The following is an 18,643-nucleotide window of genomic DNA, read 5'->3' on the forward strand; positions in this document are numbered from 1 at the left end:
GGGAGGACTTAACTATTCTTTGCTTTCACCTAATAATTTAATAAACAAGATATACTGTAAAAATCGAATTTAACTTCAAAATCTTATCAAAACGAGGCGAACCTGCAGTGTCCCCCTTCATGAGTGAACGATTTGGGGTCAATTTTATCTTTATAATGCCCCTACGGAGGGGCAACCAGAGTTATCCCAGAAAATCCATTCCGGCAAAAATTTACTTTCACCATGACTAATGTTTGTGCACAATTTAAAAAAAAAATCCAAGCCGTGGTTATTGAGAAAAGTGCAAACAAATGAACAGACTAACGGGATTGAATAGGTCCAACCCCTCGTTTGTTGGGGGACCAAAAATAGCATGATCCATAAACTGCATTCAACTATCAACATTTTATTTCAAGAAAAGCAAATGATATTGCAAAATATATGACTAGTAATGTGGAGTTGTGTTTATATGTGTTGATTGTACAAGCGGTCATCGTCTGCTCATTATCTTCACCTGAAAATGGTGCTTGATTTTGACACTGACTGCAGTGTCAATCATATAGTCTTAATTATTGTTATAACAAAAGGATTTTTCTTCTAAGCAAAACAACGCAAGTTTATCTTCTTTTCTTTTTTATGGAAATCGCTCCAGACAATGCATGAAGCCACTTGAAGTAAGGAGCAAAAAAAAAAAAAAAAATAATAATACTCTTTCAAGGTCAAAAACTTGCCAATGATAAAGGTTAGATGAAATAGATTCTAACCCATAAAAAAGTAATCCTTCCCTCTTTGACAGAAACATCATTTCTGGAATGTGAGGACTAAAGAACAAGATAAGAGAAGTGAGCTACACAGTTGCCGAAAGTAAACCCATGATCCACCTTTCTACTCTCATTTAATGCTACTCTTTCTATGTTCTGGATCAGGAACTTTCTGATCTCATGGTTCAATGAGCCAACTGTCACCAAATTCCGCTCCGTGCCATCTTGTCTAATCATTTGTTTCCAAGTTTTCCTTTATGGAAATAAAAAGTGTTATCTAGAATAGGAATAAAAGAGTGTTATCTAGAATAGACATTAACTCTTTTATGCATGATTTTTATAGAAATTCTACATATCTGATCTACCTTGTATTTGAACTATAGGTACCTCCAACGCGCGCCACAGTTTTAACCCCCCCCCCCGTATGTAGCACAATGTAACTATAATTTGATTTAATACTATCATCCTAACTTTTTAACCATTCAAAAGAAGAAGCTTCAAATAAACTAATATTCTTTAAAATTTTTTACAGCATACAAAAATAATGAAAATGTAAAACAAAAATCGTGTTTACACTATCGACGCTTTAAAACAACGTTCCTATGTAGTGACGTTTTTTAAGCCGTAGACACACCCATGTTTTAAAAATCTAGCAAAAACCAAATAATTGTCATATTTTCCTGAAATTTTCGATATTTATTCATTATTAAATAAACTTACATAATAAAAGTATGTTTCGTTAAATATATTAGAGGAAATATTTTTTTTTAGGTGTTCTACCCCCCCCCTTTTTCATGTTACGAAAATTAAACAAAATAAATATAGGTCGATAAAAATTTCAACATTTTTTAAAGCTGAAATGATCAAATAATTAAAAAATAGTTATATATATATATATATATATATATATATATATATATATATAAAATCCTGTTATTTTTTTCTCTTACCTTAAAGTTGTAAATAAAATTGGACATAAAATCAATATTATGTTAAAAAACACTTTTTCTTGATAACTTTTATTCTCTGTGATATAATTGTTTGAATTACAACAAAAAAAAATTCTTTAAAGTTTTAAATGATATTAAATTCAAATATTACGCAATATGAAGTTTAAACAGATTTTTTGTAATAACAAGTTTCCAATAATAAAAAAATATATTCATATAATAGAATATATGCCTTGAGATATAAATAATTGCAAAAGCAAAATCGACTAAAAGAAATTCATTTGGATTTGATTTAAAATGACAGAGGGTGATAATCAATTTTTGCGCCTTTTTTCCAAAAATGTACGGACACCTGTAAGCAGTAGCATCTTTAGATACTTGTATCAACAGAACAGGTTAAAATTAATTTTATCGTTTGAGCAGTTCGTTATCAAAAATCTATTTGTTTTACAAAAGGCAAGTCTTTGTTTTTTTACCCATTTTTTTATTGTACATTCATTTATTCATAAATTTATGCATAAATGATCTTCCATAGAAATTGACTCAGACTATAATAAATACACGAAATGATGACGTCACTAGTTATTGTATACAACGATGACGTTCTATACAACGGTTTGGAGATGCCTATTGAACTACATGCTTTCAAGTGGATCTGACTTGTAACAGCTCGTAACGACTAATTATGGAGGCAAATTGTATTCCAGGGTTTGTACAAATTTTCAACGCTCACTTTTAAAGTTTTTCAAGGCCTTCTCTGACAAAATTCAAGTTTTCAAAACAAAAGTTGGGGTATATTATTTAATTAATTGGAATGTTTATTGAGAGTAGTATTATTTATTTATTGCGGACTATTATCCTCATCTTTTCGTTGTTGTTCCACAACGTTTTGTCCAACTATTCTTCTGGCCTTCATCAGGTGGTTACTGCGATGGGATAGGAATTCCGAATCTCCTAACTGCATCTTCAGCAATTACTGCCTTCCATAATAATCACCACGTTTTGGCCAACTAAGCCTCTGGCCAGCTTTAGGTAGGATTGAAACCGCTATCTTCAGACAATGCTCACCTGGAACTATAGAGATTCAACGTCTATCTACTGCACCATGGGCCCCGAAAGGTGATCAAAGTTGGATTTTTTGGTCTTATAAATCCATGTAGTGAAACAATAAAAAGCTGAGGATAATAGTCCGCAATAAATAAGTGAAAATTTTCAGCAATTTGAAAAAATGGTAAAAAAAATCAAATATACAACAAATAAATGTTACCATAACCAACAAGTTACTTTGCAACCTACCTGCATCTGCACAAGGAAAGAATTTATTTGAGGGGGTGGGGTAATTTTATTTATGACAACCACCACTACTCCTCCCTCCTTATGCCCCCACCTCCCAAAAACTTAAATTATTAATGAGAACAAAAATAGGAGATTTGAATCTTTATCACAAAACTACCTAACGGACGTAAATGGTATATCCACAATACTATATAATTTCAGAAAAATGTACTCCAATTTTATTTTCAATATTTAAAAAAAAATTTAAGGTATTTTTATTAATACTTAAAAACTAATTTAATAGTATTTATTGCGATTTTATTTTTAATATTTCAACAAAAATTTTTACTGGACATAAAAATATAATTTTCAAGACGTTTCCAAAAATTTTCAAGACGTTTCCCATATTTTCAAAGATTTTTCAAGGTAATAATAGAAATAAGACCTTTTCAAGGCGGAAATCAAAATTCAAGGACTTTTCAAACCTGTACGAACCCTGTATTCTTTGATGTCCTTGATTCTCATAAAAACAAATATAATTTGTCAAATACAAAATTTATCATAATTTATGACATCTTTTATATTTGTTGTAGTCAAACAACATTACGTATGAAAGGTTGGACTCTGTAGGATCTCATGGGCTCATTGTCCTAGTCAGGAATCAAGGCCAGGCACAGACTGTCTCAAGTGAGTCCCATATATTCTAACTGCACCTGGCTAATAGACAAAGGATAAGTGTAGAAGTTGGGCGATAGGCATAGCCTACCTACTCCTTAAGTGATATAGGTTTATGAACTGGGGAATTCGTTAATGTCACCACCGCTATGAAAGTTGTTGATGATGACCCAGGAGCCCCCACCTCTCCTAATGTTTAAGCGCAATATAATTAAAAAAAAATTCTTGTTGCTCAACTCCCTACACAGTATCCCTGTAACTTATGTCCTCTACATCAAAGTGGCACTGTGTCTCGTTTGGGGTGAAAATGTAATAAAAAAATAAAATAAAAAAAAATGTATCAAACAATCATAGCATGGAACTTTGCCTTTAAAGAGACAATCATTTTTTTAAGTGGAGAAATCAAAGTTTAGGGCCAAACCCCGAAGTCAGATACATTTTTCATTATCAGCTCATCGTCTGCACTCATTGCAACTATACACTCACTAAACATGCAGCATTTTGCATGTTTACAAGCAGACCTCTATGATTATATACAGCAAAATTACGTTATATATAACAATTATATATGATATATATATATCATTATTATTTTTATATTATCTACATTATATATAACGATTATATAATGATTATATACAGCATGATCATGTTGACACATCATTTCCTGTTAGATCACCGAAGTTAAGTGATGTTGAGCCTGCCCAATACTAAAATGGGTGACCATTTGGTAATATCAGGTGCTGTATGTGCTCAGAGTCTGGGAAGGGATGGATGCTGCCAGGTTATTCTTGCCCAAAACACACTGCATAAAATAATGTAGTGTCTCCACAACCCTAGAGGATTAAGGGATACGTCCACGCCCTGATCAGGCATCGTTTACATTATAATACTAAATCCTGACTACTAACAGCTAAACATAGGAATTAGCATCTATTATTATACTAAACTGGACTCCACATTTGTTTCCATAATAAATGCGAGTGTGAATGGCTTTGAAAATGTGTGTTTTGCACCATTCATCGTAGAAAACCGGAAATACTTTTCTAAGAGCTCGATGCAAAATGACTCAAGCAGTTCTCCCAGCAATAACCTGCAAAAGGATAACATGCCATAAAACAAAGCCACCAAAATAAAACTACAAGCATGCGGGGTCCTCCTCCATAAGTGAAAAATTTACTTTCACCATGACTAATGTTTGTGCAAAATTTCAAAAGAATCCAAAGCACTGTTATTGAGAAAAGTGCGAACAAAGAATAGATGAATGATTTAAGGGCAATTTTACCCCAATAATGGCCTCTAGGGAAGCAACCGGATTTATACCGGAAAATCCGTTCTGCCAAAAATTTACTTTCATCATGACTAAAATGTTTGTGCAAAATTTCAAAAAATCTAAGGCGTGGTTATTGAGAAAAGTGCAAACAGATGAACGGGATTGAATTACTAGGTGCAATCCCTCATTTGTCAGGCGGCTTTACGAAACATGTATGACCAAAATTATTCCCGATCGTTGCACGACTGACTGCTTCTGCTGTTTGTCATATAGAAACAACATGTGAAGTTGATTGAATCAGCAGGAGCTGAATTGAACAATTTAGTTGTGCCGAATTTTGATCGTACATAAGAGGGTTTACTAAAATTGTACAATTAAATTGTACAATTATTTGCTCCTGCTGCTGATTTTCTATTAAAGCAACTTTTACATGGACGAGTTACTGGGTTTGTTAGTGAAGAACATCATAAAAATCTGTTATAATATTAAAATAAACAATCAAATGAATTTACTCACAAATTTCAATCGAGAGATTATTTTTGGTAAATATATTTTTAGATTCATATAAACAGTATTTACAAAAAAATTTTTTTTTCATATTATTTTTTCCAATTTTATGTGCCACTTTTTCACCCATTTTTTGTTTTTGTTAAAAATCTATGTAAAAAAAAAAATAAATAAACAAGTTTTTAGATTAGTCGTTCATTGGTTTTGCTAATTATGCATGACTAAAAATTAAACACGATTTTATGTACATTTAATTAAAGCCTGAGACAATTATTTGGCACATTGTATTGGAAAAAATAATTGTCTCAGTCGTTAAGGGTTTAATTAATCAAAGCAACTTCGTCACGGGTGATTCATTCAGTTCGTCAACACAAAAAGAAATCTTGTATTATTAAAATAAACAATAAAACGAAGTTACTGAAGTTTTGATCAAGGTTATTTTTGGCAAATATCTTTAGCTTCATACCTAAAGATATTTGCAAAAAATAAACTATTGTTTTTTTTTTGTTTTTTTTAAATATTCTCTCTTAAGCCAGAAAGTAAGCAAAATAAATAGATATACGATTCCTTCGTTGCAAGATATTTCAAATTTTATTACAAATTTTTGTTTCAAAATTTTTGTTTAGAATATAGCTTGTGTTAAAAAAAAAAATCAAAGTTAAAGAAAAAAGTCACTTGAGTTTATTTAAGATTTAGTTGGAACATTTTACTCCAGTTTAATTAAAAAAACTACAAAAGTAGCAGTAGTCGATAATATGATAACTTAAAAAATGTTTGAGAAAACTTTAACAAATGATTTCCCTTGCTTCTTTTTGGTCAATGTACGCTGCTGTCCAACCTGCGAAGGGTGTTTATTCCGAAAGCCGTTCTTAACATGGGGAGGTTAGGGGAGTTTATTCTGAAAACTGTTCTTAACATGGGGAGGTTGGGGGTGGTAATTCCGAAAGCTGTTCTTAACATGGAGAGGTTGGAGATGGTAATTCCGAAAGTCATTTTCTTATATTCAACCTCCCCATGTTGAAAACGGCTTTTAGAAGAGTAGGTTTGACGAGTGCACATTGACCTTTTCTTTTTTTCTTTTTTTGAGAAATGAACTAGAGTCGTGTTATCATAAAACGGAACTTAATGCAATATTATTTGAAAAAGAAAAGACAAGAAACAAACAGAAACTAATTTAAAACAATAATAGTTATTTACTTGCCTCCCCACGAGAGCAGTTAGACACTAATGTTTTAAATGTGGGGAAAACTACTTCCCCCAAAAGAAGCACACGGGATTAGAAACATTGCTTCAGTTTTCAGGGATTTATTTTACTTTTTTAAAAGATTTTCTAGTGTTACGTTGTTATTGTGTTACAAAATTCAAATTTTGAAAAAGTTCACTTGTCAAATTTAATTTGAAAAAAAAAAAATTCTCGGCTGAAAGTTGTGACTGACTAAATTCGTTTTGTTTTTATTTTAATAATAAAGAAATAAACTTGCCTATTTATTTATTTTTACGGGTTTGTATTACTGTACACATAGATTCGAAAAAGTTGTCAAAAAACAAATATATAACAAACAAATGTTATCAAAGGCAAGGATAAGTTACTTTTCTACCTAACTGGATATATTTTTTGTGTTTTTATTCAATGTAACATGTTTATTCAGCTCGAAAAACATGCAGTGTTTACCGATGTATTGGAAAATTCAAAATGGCGGCCGACTGTCTCTTTAACACGGTAAGTTTTGGAAAAGATGTTATTAATAATAAACTAGACAAAATACTATTAAAAAACAACCGAATATATGTCAACTTATGTCACAGTAACATATATTGAGCGAATTTCTAACAGTATTTTGTCTAGTTTATTATTTATAATACCTTTTCCCAAACTTACCCTCTCCGAGAGAGAGTCGGCCGCCATTTTGAATTTTCCATTTATTTGTCATATATTTGTTTTTTGACAACTTTTCGAATCTATGTGTACAGTAATACAAACCCATTTTTACAAATAAATAAAAAAGTAGCACGTTGAGTTGAAAAAAAAAGCCTGTCTTTAAGAATTTGCCAAAAATAATCGCGGCTGTGTTATTGTTTATTTTAATAACATTTTTTGTGCTGACGGACTTAGTAGATCGTGTAAAAGGGAATATTTAATAAAATTCGGGTGTTTTCTTTAGTAAATACGTTTTTAGGTATGGACTTTGCAAAAAAATATCCTCTCGAAACTTCTGAGCAAAATTGTTTTATTGTGTATTACGAGATTATTTTACGATATTTTACACTGACGGAACTAGTTGATCGCCTGTGTTGACGTTGCTTTAATCAGCAGCAGTGGTAATTAGTCATACAGTGATCGTACATCATTTTTAGTTGTACAAATTTAGTAAAACCTTTGTCAGGAGACTAATAACGTCTCATACAGATGGGATATTCAGATAGAATAAATGAACCTTCAAATGAGATTTCCATGTATTAACTTTTTGATAATTCTTAGGTGTGGAAAAGTATATATTTATAATTCTTTCAAAATGGCGCAATGGAAACATATTTAAAGGTATTTGCAGAGCGCCTCTTCCAATTTTCGGATTTGAATCATGTCAAATCACACTTTATTTCCTTTTGATGAATTGATTGTTGCTATTTCTTCTGATGAGTTAAGGGCATAATAGATTCACTGATTGATATACTAATTAAGTGATTGATTTTGCGCTACGAAACAGATAGTGTCAAGAATTGTAAATGTCAACTGAATTAAAGAAATAAATAATAAGATGGTCAACATCATGAATTTTGGAATATAGGTTTTTGTCATTTATTCACTATATATATATAATATATATATATAATATATATATATAATTATTTTTATATCTTTAAACACTAGTGTTTCATGCTTACGCAATCATCAGTGAAGGAGATGATGATCAATGCTTCAAAGGATTCGAACCCTGCAACAAAGCCACCTTTGATTCCATTAGCAAGGAACATGCCCTAGATCCAACGTTTATTATCACAAAATTAAGGGAAATTTTAACATTAATGAAGCTTAACGTTTAATACAGACGATCTTAGCGATCAAGTAACAGGAAGTTACGATCTCGAACACAATGTTAGCTGACTGACTTTTTTAATTTCCCAGACAGTAGTCAACTTTAAGAATTTTTTTTTTTTTTTTTTTTTTTTTTTTTAAAGAGCAACAATAATTATAAATAATAGGACTCATAGCCCGGAGGAATTGCTAACTAAAAAAATATTATTAAGTAATGAATATATGCTTAAAATTAATTCATGTGTTCACATGTACACGTAAACACCAAAATATATCATTTATAAGTCTTATCTCCAAGTATAGTGTACGCTCGTTTCAGAGAAGATATCGTGTTTATTTAGATATAATTTTATTAACACAAAGCTGGGCAAGGTTATCACCAAAATAATAATAAATTTGCAGTATTAAAGGGATTTGGGTTCAACACCGAATCGATGATAAACTTAAATTCCCTGGGTCTTGAAGATATAACCAAATTTTAGAATACAGTCAAGATAGTTCTAGAATATCGTTAACAGATATCAGGAACCCTTAACTTTACCCCCCCCCCCCTCCCACCTCCATTTAATCTACTTTAGCTCTAGAGGACTAAATCTCCTCCCTCTATTGAGCTGATTATACATCTGCAGTATTTTGAACTGGTTTTTAATTCATATGCACCACCCTTCTTTATAAGTGTTAGCTATATAATTAATTACCCTTTGTTGTTCTCAGGCTCTGACTTCAGACCATAATATATATGTATATATATATATAGTCTATTGTATGGAAATGACCAATAAATTTGGCACCATAAGCTTCATCATCATTAACCCAACACCAACTCAATCTGTAATAATTGTATGTGAATTTCTATGCATGTGTCAGCATGCGTTTCTGACTCATAAATTCCTTTGCCTCCTCCAGATCTTTACCGCCATTTAAAATGAGGAGATAAACCCCAAGGAGGTTTGCTACTTCCGTCAATTATACTGTGAAAGTTTAGGGAGCAAAGAATTCGACTGTTGATAGAATTAGTTAAAAAAAATTTCCGACATTTTCAAACAGAAAACCTTTATTTAATCCACGGAGGTAGCATGCTCTCTTTCCATCATCCATGACAGAGTAGAAGTCTTAAGTAATTCGCAATTGCATTCTGAGTAATGTCCACACTAAGGATTGAATCGACAACTGAATTTACATAGTATTTTATCCGTTACATAAGATGTCTTTCTTCAGAGCTCCATGGAGTAACAAACAAAATACAAAATGAAACCTATTAAGCTCTTCTTCTACATACTGAGCACTGAATACTGAAATTAAAATATGTACATAACTAGAAGAATTTCATCCCAGAATAGGTAAAATTCCTCAGTTTTGCACCACTTTCATGCAGCAATACACATGAAAGAAATTGAAATTGCTTAAAATATCTCAATAATGGCATACATAGAAAGAGCTTGCTGATCTAAGAAAGAATTATTTAACATTTTTGTAATGTGAATTTAAAAATATATGCAAGACAAAGAATACATTTCAATAAGTAACACCAATAATCACTTGATTTCCATACCAGTAGATCTATTTCATTACATTATTCTAAAGTATATATATATATATATATATATATATATATATATATATATATACACTTGTGCCCGATATTATTCATACCCCCCCTTGAAAATTGAGTTTATTAGGTGTAACTTTGTAAGAATTTATTGTTTACGTCCATATTGATACATATTCTTAATAAACCTCTTCTGATCATTTTCGTCATTTTAAAATCTCGGGATACTTGTAATAAAAGAAATATACAGCTATTTATAAAATCTGCAATGTTCAAAAATAATCATACCCCCTTATTTTTTCAGTATTAATCGAGTTTCTGACTGTTTGTTTCCTGTTTGATTCTTATTTTGAATGCTTTTATACAACCTTTGATTAATTTCATTTCGTTTTTTGCATTTTTCAGAAATTAAAATGATATCAACTGAAAACCAATAAAAGAATAAAAATTATTAGAATGGGGAAGAAAAAATAGCTTAGTAATGATCTTAGGACTAAAATTGTGAATTCACATAAGGATAGTTTAGGTTACAAGTCAATTTCCAAGAAATGTGAGGTCCCTACAGCAACAGTACAGAGCATCATCAAAAAATTCCAGAGCCACCACACAACAAGCAACTTGATTGGTAGAGGAAGGAAAAGGAAACTGTTTGCTAGAGCCACCAGGAATATTGTAAGAAGTGTTAATGCAAATTCAACCACCACTACTAAGGACATTTTAGAAAATCTGGAGTCTTCTGGCATAAAAATATCAAGGCAAACATTGCAAAGGACTCTGCATGAAAATGGTCTGAAAGGAAGAAGACCAAGAAGGACTCCATTGCACACCGGAAAACACCTTGCAGCACGTCTAAAGTTTGCTAGGACCCATGTGAACTCTCCAGAGTCCGTTTTCTCAAGTATTTTGTGGACTGACGAAACAAAAATTGAATTGTTTGGCCATATGGATGCTTCTTACGTTTGGAGGAAGAAAGGAGAAGCTTACAACTCAAAGAACACCATACCCACGGTGAAACATGGTGGTGGTAGCCTAATGTTTTGGGGCTCCTTTTCGGCTAGTGGCCCAGGTAGTTTGGTCAAGATAGATGGAACCATGAAGAAGGAGCAATATTTGGAGATACTCCAGAAAAACATTAGACAGGATGCGGAGAAGCTCGATTTAGGACCAAACTGGGTCCTTCAACAGGATAATGATCCAAAACATACTGCCAAAATAGTCAAGAAATGGTTTGAGGATAATCAAATTAATGTTTTGGAATGGCCTAGCCAGAGTCCCGACCTGAACCCTATCGAAAACCTCTGGCACATATTGAAAACTGAGGTTAAAAAGCGGAAACCTAGAAATTTGAGGGATTTGGAGAACTACTGCATTGAAGAATGGTCAAAAATCAGTGTTGATGCTTGTAAAAACCTTGTTGATAAATATCCAAAACGGTTACAGGCAGTTATTAAGAATAAAGGGCATGCTATTGACTATTAGTAAGAGAGGTATGAATAATTTTGAACTAGTGCCATTATTGTTTTTCTTTGTATAATGTTTCAAACTTGCATAATTTATTTATTTGTTGAGTTTAAATTGAATGCTTATGCTTGATTTATTGTTTGAAATCCCTTTAATATTGTCTACCTTCTGGTTTGAGCAATATTCTTATAGAAATCTCAAAGATCCGAGGGGTATGAATAATATCGGGCACAAGTGTATATATATATATATATATATATATATATTAGTGCAACATGTAAATTTTTTTAAAGAATTGCCAATAATATTGTGGAATCTTTGTTCATGCTCAACATTTATAAAAAGGGAATATGTTTTACTTTTAATTTATTCATATCAATAATATTGTGAAGTCTGTCTTCATTTAACTCCAGAAGGTTTTATTTATTATGTAAAGGACAATTATCCATTATTCTGTTTTTTTTTTATATCCAAGTAAAAATCAGAAACTACACAAGACACGTACACACCATTCCTATTTTTATCATTTTTTATTTTCAAGTTATAAATAAAATAAGACTTTGATGCTATGGCCACATTGAAAGAATGTATTAGAGTTCTTGGGATATTAGATGTGGAACAGTTCAGGTAGCAGGTGCAGTTCACATGGAGGAAAAGACCAAGAAAAACATGGAAGGAAGTGATAAAAATAGGCTCAAAAGATAGAGGTATAAATAAAGACCAAGATACTTTAGAAGTCAATTTGTTCAACTGATGGCGATGATGACCATAAAGAAAAAGAAAATGTCTTTTCAGCTTATGAATGTCTGACATGAATGCAGACTCCATATTATTATAGTAAAATTTCTAAATAAAAAAGTTAAGGTTCTTGTCCAGAATTCCCCCTATATTAAAAAGCGAAAATAAAGAAAAAATCTGCATGATGAACAAAATGAAAACATCATGTGCCAAAAATCACCTAAATTGATAAAGTAGATTTATTTTTAAATAAAACTTTCAAATTTTAAATATCAAAGGAATGCCAGCCATTTTGAAAAATATCTGAAGGAAGATAACTGGACAATAATTCAAAACTTGTGAGATTTGTTTTAATGCCTACAAATTCCCAGTAATCGCTTAAAAACTATTTTCTTTATAAAAATAAAACTACTTGATAAATTTATGTGATTTTTGGAATATGATAATTATGTTTCATCACAGCTACTTACATTACAGAATTTTCTTTAGTTTTAGTTTTTAAAATAGGGGAAATTCTATATAAGAACCAAAATTAATATCATTAGATTATTTTTTATTACATTTTATTTGAGAAAAGTTGATAATAGTTTAGGGCTTTATTTTCAATTGCATTCCTAGACAGAGGGAGAGAGATCACGTATATAGTATTTATGATTATCTATATATCCATAAAAGTGAAAATGTGTGTGTGTGCACTTCCCTACCAAATAACTCTGTCAATTGTCGGTCTATAGACTTGAGATTTAACATAGGGGGTATTGAGATTTGGGAAAATCTTTTTAATCAGTTTTTGGCCAGAAATTTGGCTGTTAATAGGTCAAAGTTCAACGATTTGACCTTGAAAACTCTACCAAACTCTACCAATTTTGGGTCTAAACACTTGAAATTTTAGATATAGGTTACTTGGACATGGATCTAACTTTATAATTTGATTTGGACCCAAAACAATAAATGTTAAGGGGTCAAAATTGGAGTAAAAATAAATCCAAATTTGACTTCTGCGGTCTCTACCAAATTACTCAGCCAATTTTTGGTCTAAACATTTGAAATTTTACATAAAGAGTATTCAGACATAGGGCAAGCTTTTAAATCTGTTTTTGGCCGGAAATTTGGCTGCCAAGAGGTCAAAGTTCAAAAGATTTGACCATTGCTGTCTCTATCAAACTACTATCAGTAAATATTTTGTCTAAACATTTGAAATTTTATATAAACGGTATTCAGACATGCAGCAAGCTTTTTAATCAGTTTTTGGGTGACAATTTGGTTGCCAAGAGATCAAAGTTGAAAGAGTTGACCTTTGCAGGCTCTACCAAACTCTTCCGCCAATTTTGGGTCTAAATATTTTGAAATTTTAGATGTCGGTTACTTGGACATGGGTCAAACATTTTAATTTAATTTGAGCTGAAAACAATAAATGTTAAAGGATCAAAATTGGGGTCAAAGTTAAAAAAATTTGACGTCTGCATTCTCTACCAACTTTTTTCTATGGTAGTTAAGGAAGCCTATTATATAGAAAGGAATTACCGTACATATTCACACTTTTTAATGCACATAAAGTTATGAACACTACATAGGGCCAGAGTAAAGCCGGGCGGAAACGTGAGTCAATCACCGCTTTTTTCTCTATATTCTTTAATAAAACAAACTACATACTAAAATATATAATTCAATAGTTTAGGATTGAGTTACGTTTGAAAATAAATTCAGTTGTAATTGTTTTCATTAACCGTAATTTACGGTTAATTGAACAGGTCACCCATCTTTCTCTTGGCTAGGTATTTTTTCACCAACTATCATCATGTTGCTTCAACGACTCTTTAATATTCCTTAACGTTTCTGTGAACATTCAGAGAAAGGGTGACTTTATTTATTTTTTGCATCGTCGTCTAATTTACATACACGTGTCTGTACACACCACAAACACGTATGTAAATTATGTAATTAACTAGCAAAATAAGTTTCTTCATGTTAGCGTAACCCGGATATAAGAGACCCCGAATTTCCCTCTGGTCCCAAATTAGAGCCTGCACAGTGTAACTCCGATATAAGAACTCGGGATATAACGTTAACTCGGATATAAGAGCCCCCCCCCCCCCCAAAAAAAAAACCGTCTCTTATATCCAGGTTACACTGCACAACTAATAATAGTAAGATTGAAATAAAGAGACTCATTTGCTGAAGAAACAAATAACGTTCGAAATATGAAAGGAATTTAAAAGCCTTTAAACTGTTGAATAGACAATCATGTACTCATGCAGGATCCAGATTGTGCTATTGCTTTAAATAGGATTTTCAAGTTAAATTCATTCAGTTTTTACAGTATCTTTTCTTTTTTTTTTTTAATTAAATTGTTAAGTGAAAGTACAGAATAGTTAGAAAAAAAAAGGGCCCCTTCCTCCATGTTAAGAATGGGTTTCTAAATAATGAAGTTTTTTATTTCAGTATGATCCGTATTCTGCCCAGGTACCAAAAGTCATTTAAATTGTTAGCTAATCCTCATTTAATTAAATAATTCTAAATGCTGATAGCTTTTAACACCCAATCATTTTAAAAATAAGAGATTAAAGCAACGGCAAAGGTACAGAATAGCTAACAAAGCCCTTCCTATGTCTTTCCTGTTAAGAATGGTTTTCTAAATTATAGCGTTATGATTTTGCCTTCTCTCTTTGAGAAGAGATTGGTTTGTCGCCGGAGGCGCCCTCACCAGGGAATACCGACAGGGCTGTCCAGGCACTTTTTACAAGCCAGAGTGCTACCCCCCCCTCTGGGGCGCTGATTTCTCAATCCCACTTTCTGACCCTGGTGTCTAAGTTCTTGCAGTGAAAGAGAACTAAACAACCTCTTAACATTAGGAAGGCGCGAGTGTTAATTATTCTGCACCATCATCATAACAATATTACCTTAACAAACATGAAAGTTTTTGTAGCATCATTGTTCAATTAATGACCAAACGATACAGTAATAGTTAAATTTTAATTTCTTACTTAAAAAAAGGGGGGTACTTTTGCAGTTTACAAAGTGTGCTGAAATAATAACGTTATTATTTAGAAACTCATTCTTAACACGAGAAGGGGGTGCTTTGTTAATTATTTTATACTTTCACCTAGAAATTTAATAAACAAAAGATACTGTACAAACCGAGTTCAACTTGAAAATCCTATCTAAAAAATCAGGATGCATAAACTGCAGAAGAAGTACACAAAAAATGAGGTGAATGCACTTACTGATCCGCGTTATTTTTTAAATCGTATTTCCAAGTTTAATTAAAGTTTTATGTTTTTTTAATTCAATTGTAAGGTTAAAGTACAGAATAGGTATAAAACACCCTCCCCTCCCCATGTTAAGAATGGCTTTTTAAATAATAACGTTATGATTTCAGCACGGATCAACAAGTGCATGAGTACCAAAAATGATAAAAACAAAACAGCATAGTTTAAAAAAAAAATTAAAGTTAAAAAAAAAAATCTCAGCTAAAAGTTTTATAAATGGCAAATTTGTAGTTTAGCGGCGTAAATTATTTGGCAGACATAATAATTTATATAGAAAAGAATAAAGGTACTTATGCAGAATACGGACCGTGCTGAAATAAGGTTATTACTTAAAACCCCATTCTTAACGAGGGGAGAGAGTTTTTTTTTTTTTATAGCTATTCTGTATTTTAACCTAGAAATTTGATAAGCAAAACAGACCGTAAAAATTGAATTTAACTTGAAAATCTTATCTAAAATATAGCACGGTCTGTAAACTGCAGAAAAAAGGGAAATTTGGTAAAAATCAAAACTAATAGCAGAGTTGAAAAAAATTCAAGTTAAAAGATAAATAAACTCCCAGACAATGCTGTGTAAGTTCAGCAAAAAATTTAAGTTATATATATATATACATAAAAAAAAAAAACAAAAAAAAAACTTACATTTTTAAAACATTTAATCCGTAAGCATAACGGCAAAAAACAATCCATTGAGAATCCATGAAAAAAACTTTCGTGCTATGTTAAAGATTTCTGTGAGTTGTGTCAGACTTTTTTTTTTAAAAACAATAAACAAAAGCTAAAACAAAACTACACACACACACACAACCATCAAATGCTTTTAGAGAACAACCAATTTCTTTGGCAGCAAAAGACTTCCAAAGTTTATCAGCAAGATTTCTTCGTGCAACAAGGAACACAGAAGTTATGTTGTATTATGGTTTATAGAAGAAGTGAAAATAAATTCAATTGCAGTATTTTTAGCTTACACAGTTTGTTTATTTATTTAGTCTCCAGAGAACCGTTATTAAAAGATCAGTTTCATTGACGATGGCGGAGTTTGCAAATTAAAAGATGCAAACCAAAAGATACAAGGAACAGAATATATATTAAATAAAATAAATAAAATAATAATATAATTTATTTCTATACCTATTTATGAGTCATGAATTTTAATCTGTGAAATTCAAAACATGAATTTGTAATTTGAGACGATATTTCTTAGTTTTTCGGCTGAGAGAAAAAAAAAAAACAACTCTTCTGAATTTTGAGGCGTTTTCATAAAAAAAAAATGACTTGTTTTAAAAATTGACTTGACTTATTTGCATACTCCAGAAAGCTTCGCCACATGCTTGAAAGAAAAATTACTTTAGTCACTTATCACTGTCTTCGGCCAGGATTCAGCTATCATGTTCATGAAGAAACTGAAGTTTTTTCTTTCTTTCCCACAGTGAGAAATGTGACACAAGGACCGGAAAGTGAGGATAGAAAAATTAGCGCCTCCGAGGAGGAGCACTATGATCTGCAAAAAGTGACTGGGCAACCATGTCAGCATTCCCCGGTAAGAGCGCCTCAGGCGATTAGCAATAAATAAATAATTTCTCAAAGACAAAGCCTGAAAGAGTGGTCCTCCTAGAACTGCATACACCACAATTAGAAGGAAAAAGGTCATTGCAAGAATGCTCTAGACTTGATCTGAAGGCCGAGGAGAAAAATGAAGAAGCTAAAACTAACCAAAAAGAGGGAGAGAGTGCAGAAAATCAGGAGAAATTTCATATTCGGACTCAATGAAATACCATTGGTTATTTTCAGTAAGGAATCACTGATACTATCCATGTGAGAACTAATAAATAAATAACTATAATAATAATAACTAGTGGGACTAATAAATAAATAACTATAATAATAATAACTAGTGGGACTGCAAAAGTATTTATCTAAGCTAGCATGAACGCCCGGCAAAGCTCGGTCGTAAAGTATGCTTAAACATGATATTTTAATTCTTGCAGATTTCGTATATATTATTATAGAGTCAATGTTCTATCGATTTTTATATATTGTAAAGTTGCGATTTAAAAATAAAAAAAAATATATTCATATGACTTGGGTGCATTAGCTTGAATCAAAACCAAAATTAAAACTTATGAAATATATATATATATATATATATATATATATATATATATATATATATATATATATATATATAACTTGAGTTCCTTCAGCCATAATCGAAACTGAAACCAAAACTTATAAAACATTCTTGATAAAATTATTTATAAAAAAAAAATAGATTACTGAAGTGCCATCAGTAACCGAAACCAAAACTTATGAAGAATTCTTGGAAAAATTATTTATGACAAGAAATAAAGTACATAACAATTAAACGACCTGGATGTAGCCGTGACACAGAAAATAACACACACGCTAGCGTATTAATATATAGATAATAATAATACACGCAAGGAGTATCGTTGCCACATCTGAGCTGGTGCATCTGCCACTAGTCTCTCATAGGGTCCAAAAAAAAAAAGAGTCTCTAATCTAATAAGTCCTGCACTGTCAACCAAACTCCAACTCCTGTCCCATCACCGCAATGTTGCATCTCTGTCTCTTTTACAAGTATTTTAATAGTATATGCTATGACAAACTCCTTGCATTTGTACTCATTCAACGTATATACCCTCTCCGCAAACCCATCTAGCAGCAAGCATCTACCACTCTTCATTGTAGAGGTCTCTAGATGCCGAAAAACCTTCCCTCGGATTGCTAGATTTTGAAATTCCCTCCCTGCTTCCCTGACTGTACTAACTTGGCAATTTGTAAAAACAAAACTAAAGCATACATAAAAAAAAAAAAAATGAACTCCCAACTGTACTCATAACTTCAAATGTAATGTGAACAGAAATCTCGCTCATCTAATTACAAAGTACCCTGTAGACATGATCCAAAATAGCAGCCCCTTACATCCAAGTGGCAATATGCCCTATTTGAATGAACAGGAGTAAGTAATAAGAAGAATAAAATTTATATTTACACATAAATCTTTTAAATTCTAAACTGAATTTGTAATTTGAGATAGTTTTTACAGCTAAAAAAAAAAGCATTACTGGATTTTGAGGTGTTTTTATCCGCATAATTTACAAATTATTTATTCAATTTTATCCATTTCAAGAATGGAATGGAATAAATAA

General features: G+C 31.6%; 1 protein-coding gene across 4 annotated transcripts in view; it reads right to left on the minus strand.

The window, feature by feature from the left end:
* LOC145263728 (nostrin-like) overlaps positions 1–18,643 on the minus strand; it is a 605,851-nt gene that overhangs the window by 389,644 nt on the left and 197,564 nt on the right. The window contains exon 1 of one of the 4 annotated variants that reach the window (XM_080120703.1): positions 16,113–16,410. The exons of the other annotated variants lie outside the window; for them this stretch is intronic. Within the exon in view, the coding sequence (XP_079976829.1) occupies positions 16,113–16,160 (48 nt within the window). The 5' untranslated portion in view covers positions 16,161–16,410. Of the gene's footprint in view, positions 1–16,112; positions 16,411–18,643 lie in introns of those variants that run through there. 4 annotated transcript variants of the gene reach the window in all.

The sequence above is a fragment of the Euprymna scolopes genome, chromosome 39 (assembly GCF_053919585.1).
Source record: "Euprymna scolopes isolate OS-2025 chromosome 39, ASM5391958v1, whole genome shotgun sequence".
Classification (NCBI taxonomy): Eukaryota; Metazoa; Mollusca; class Cephalopoda; order Sepiida; family Sepiolidae; genus Euprymna; species Euprymna scolopes.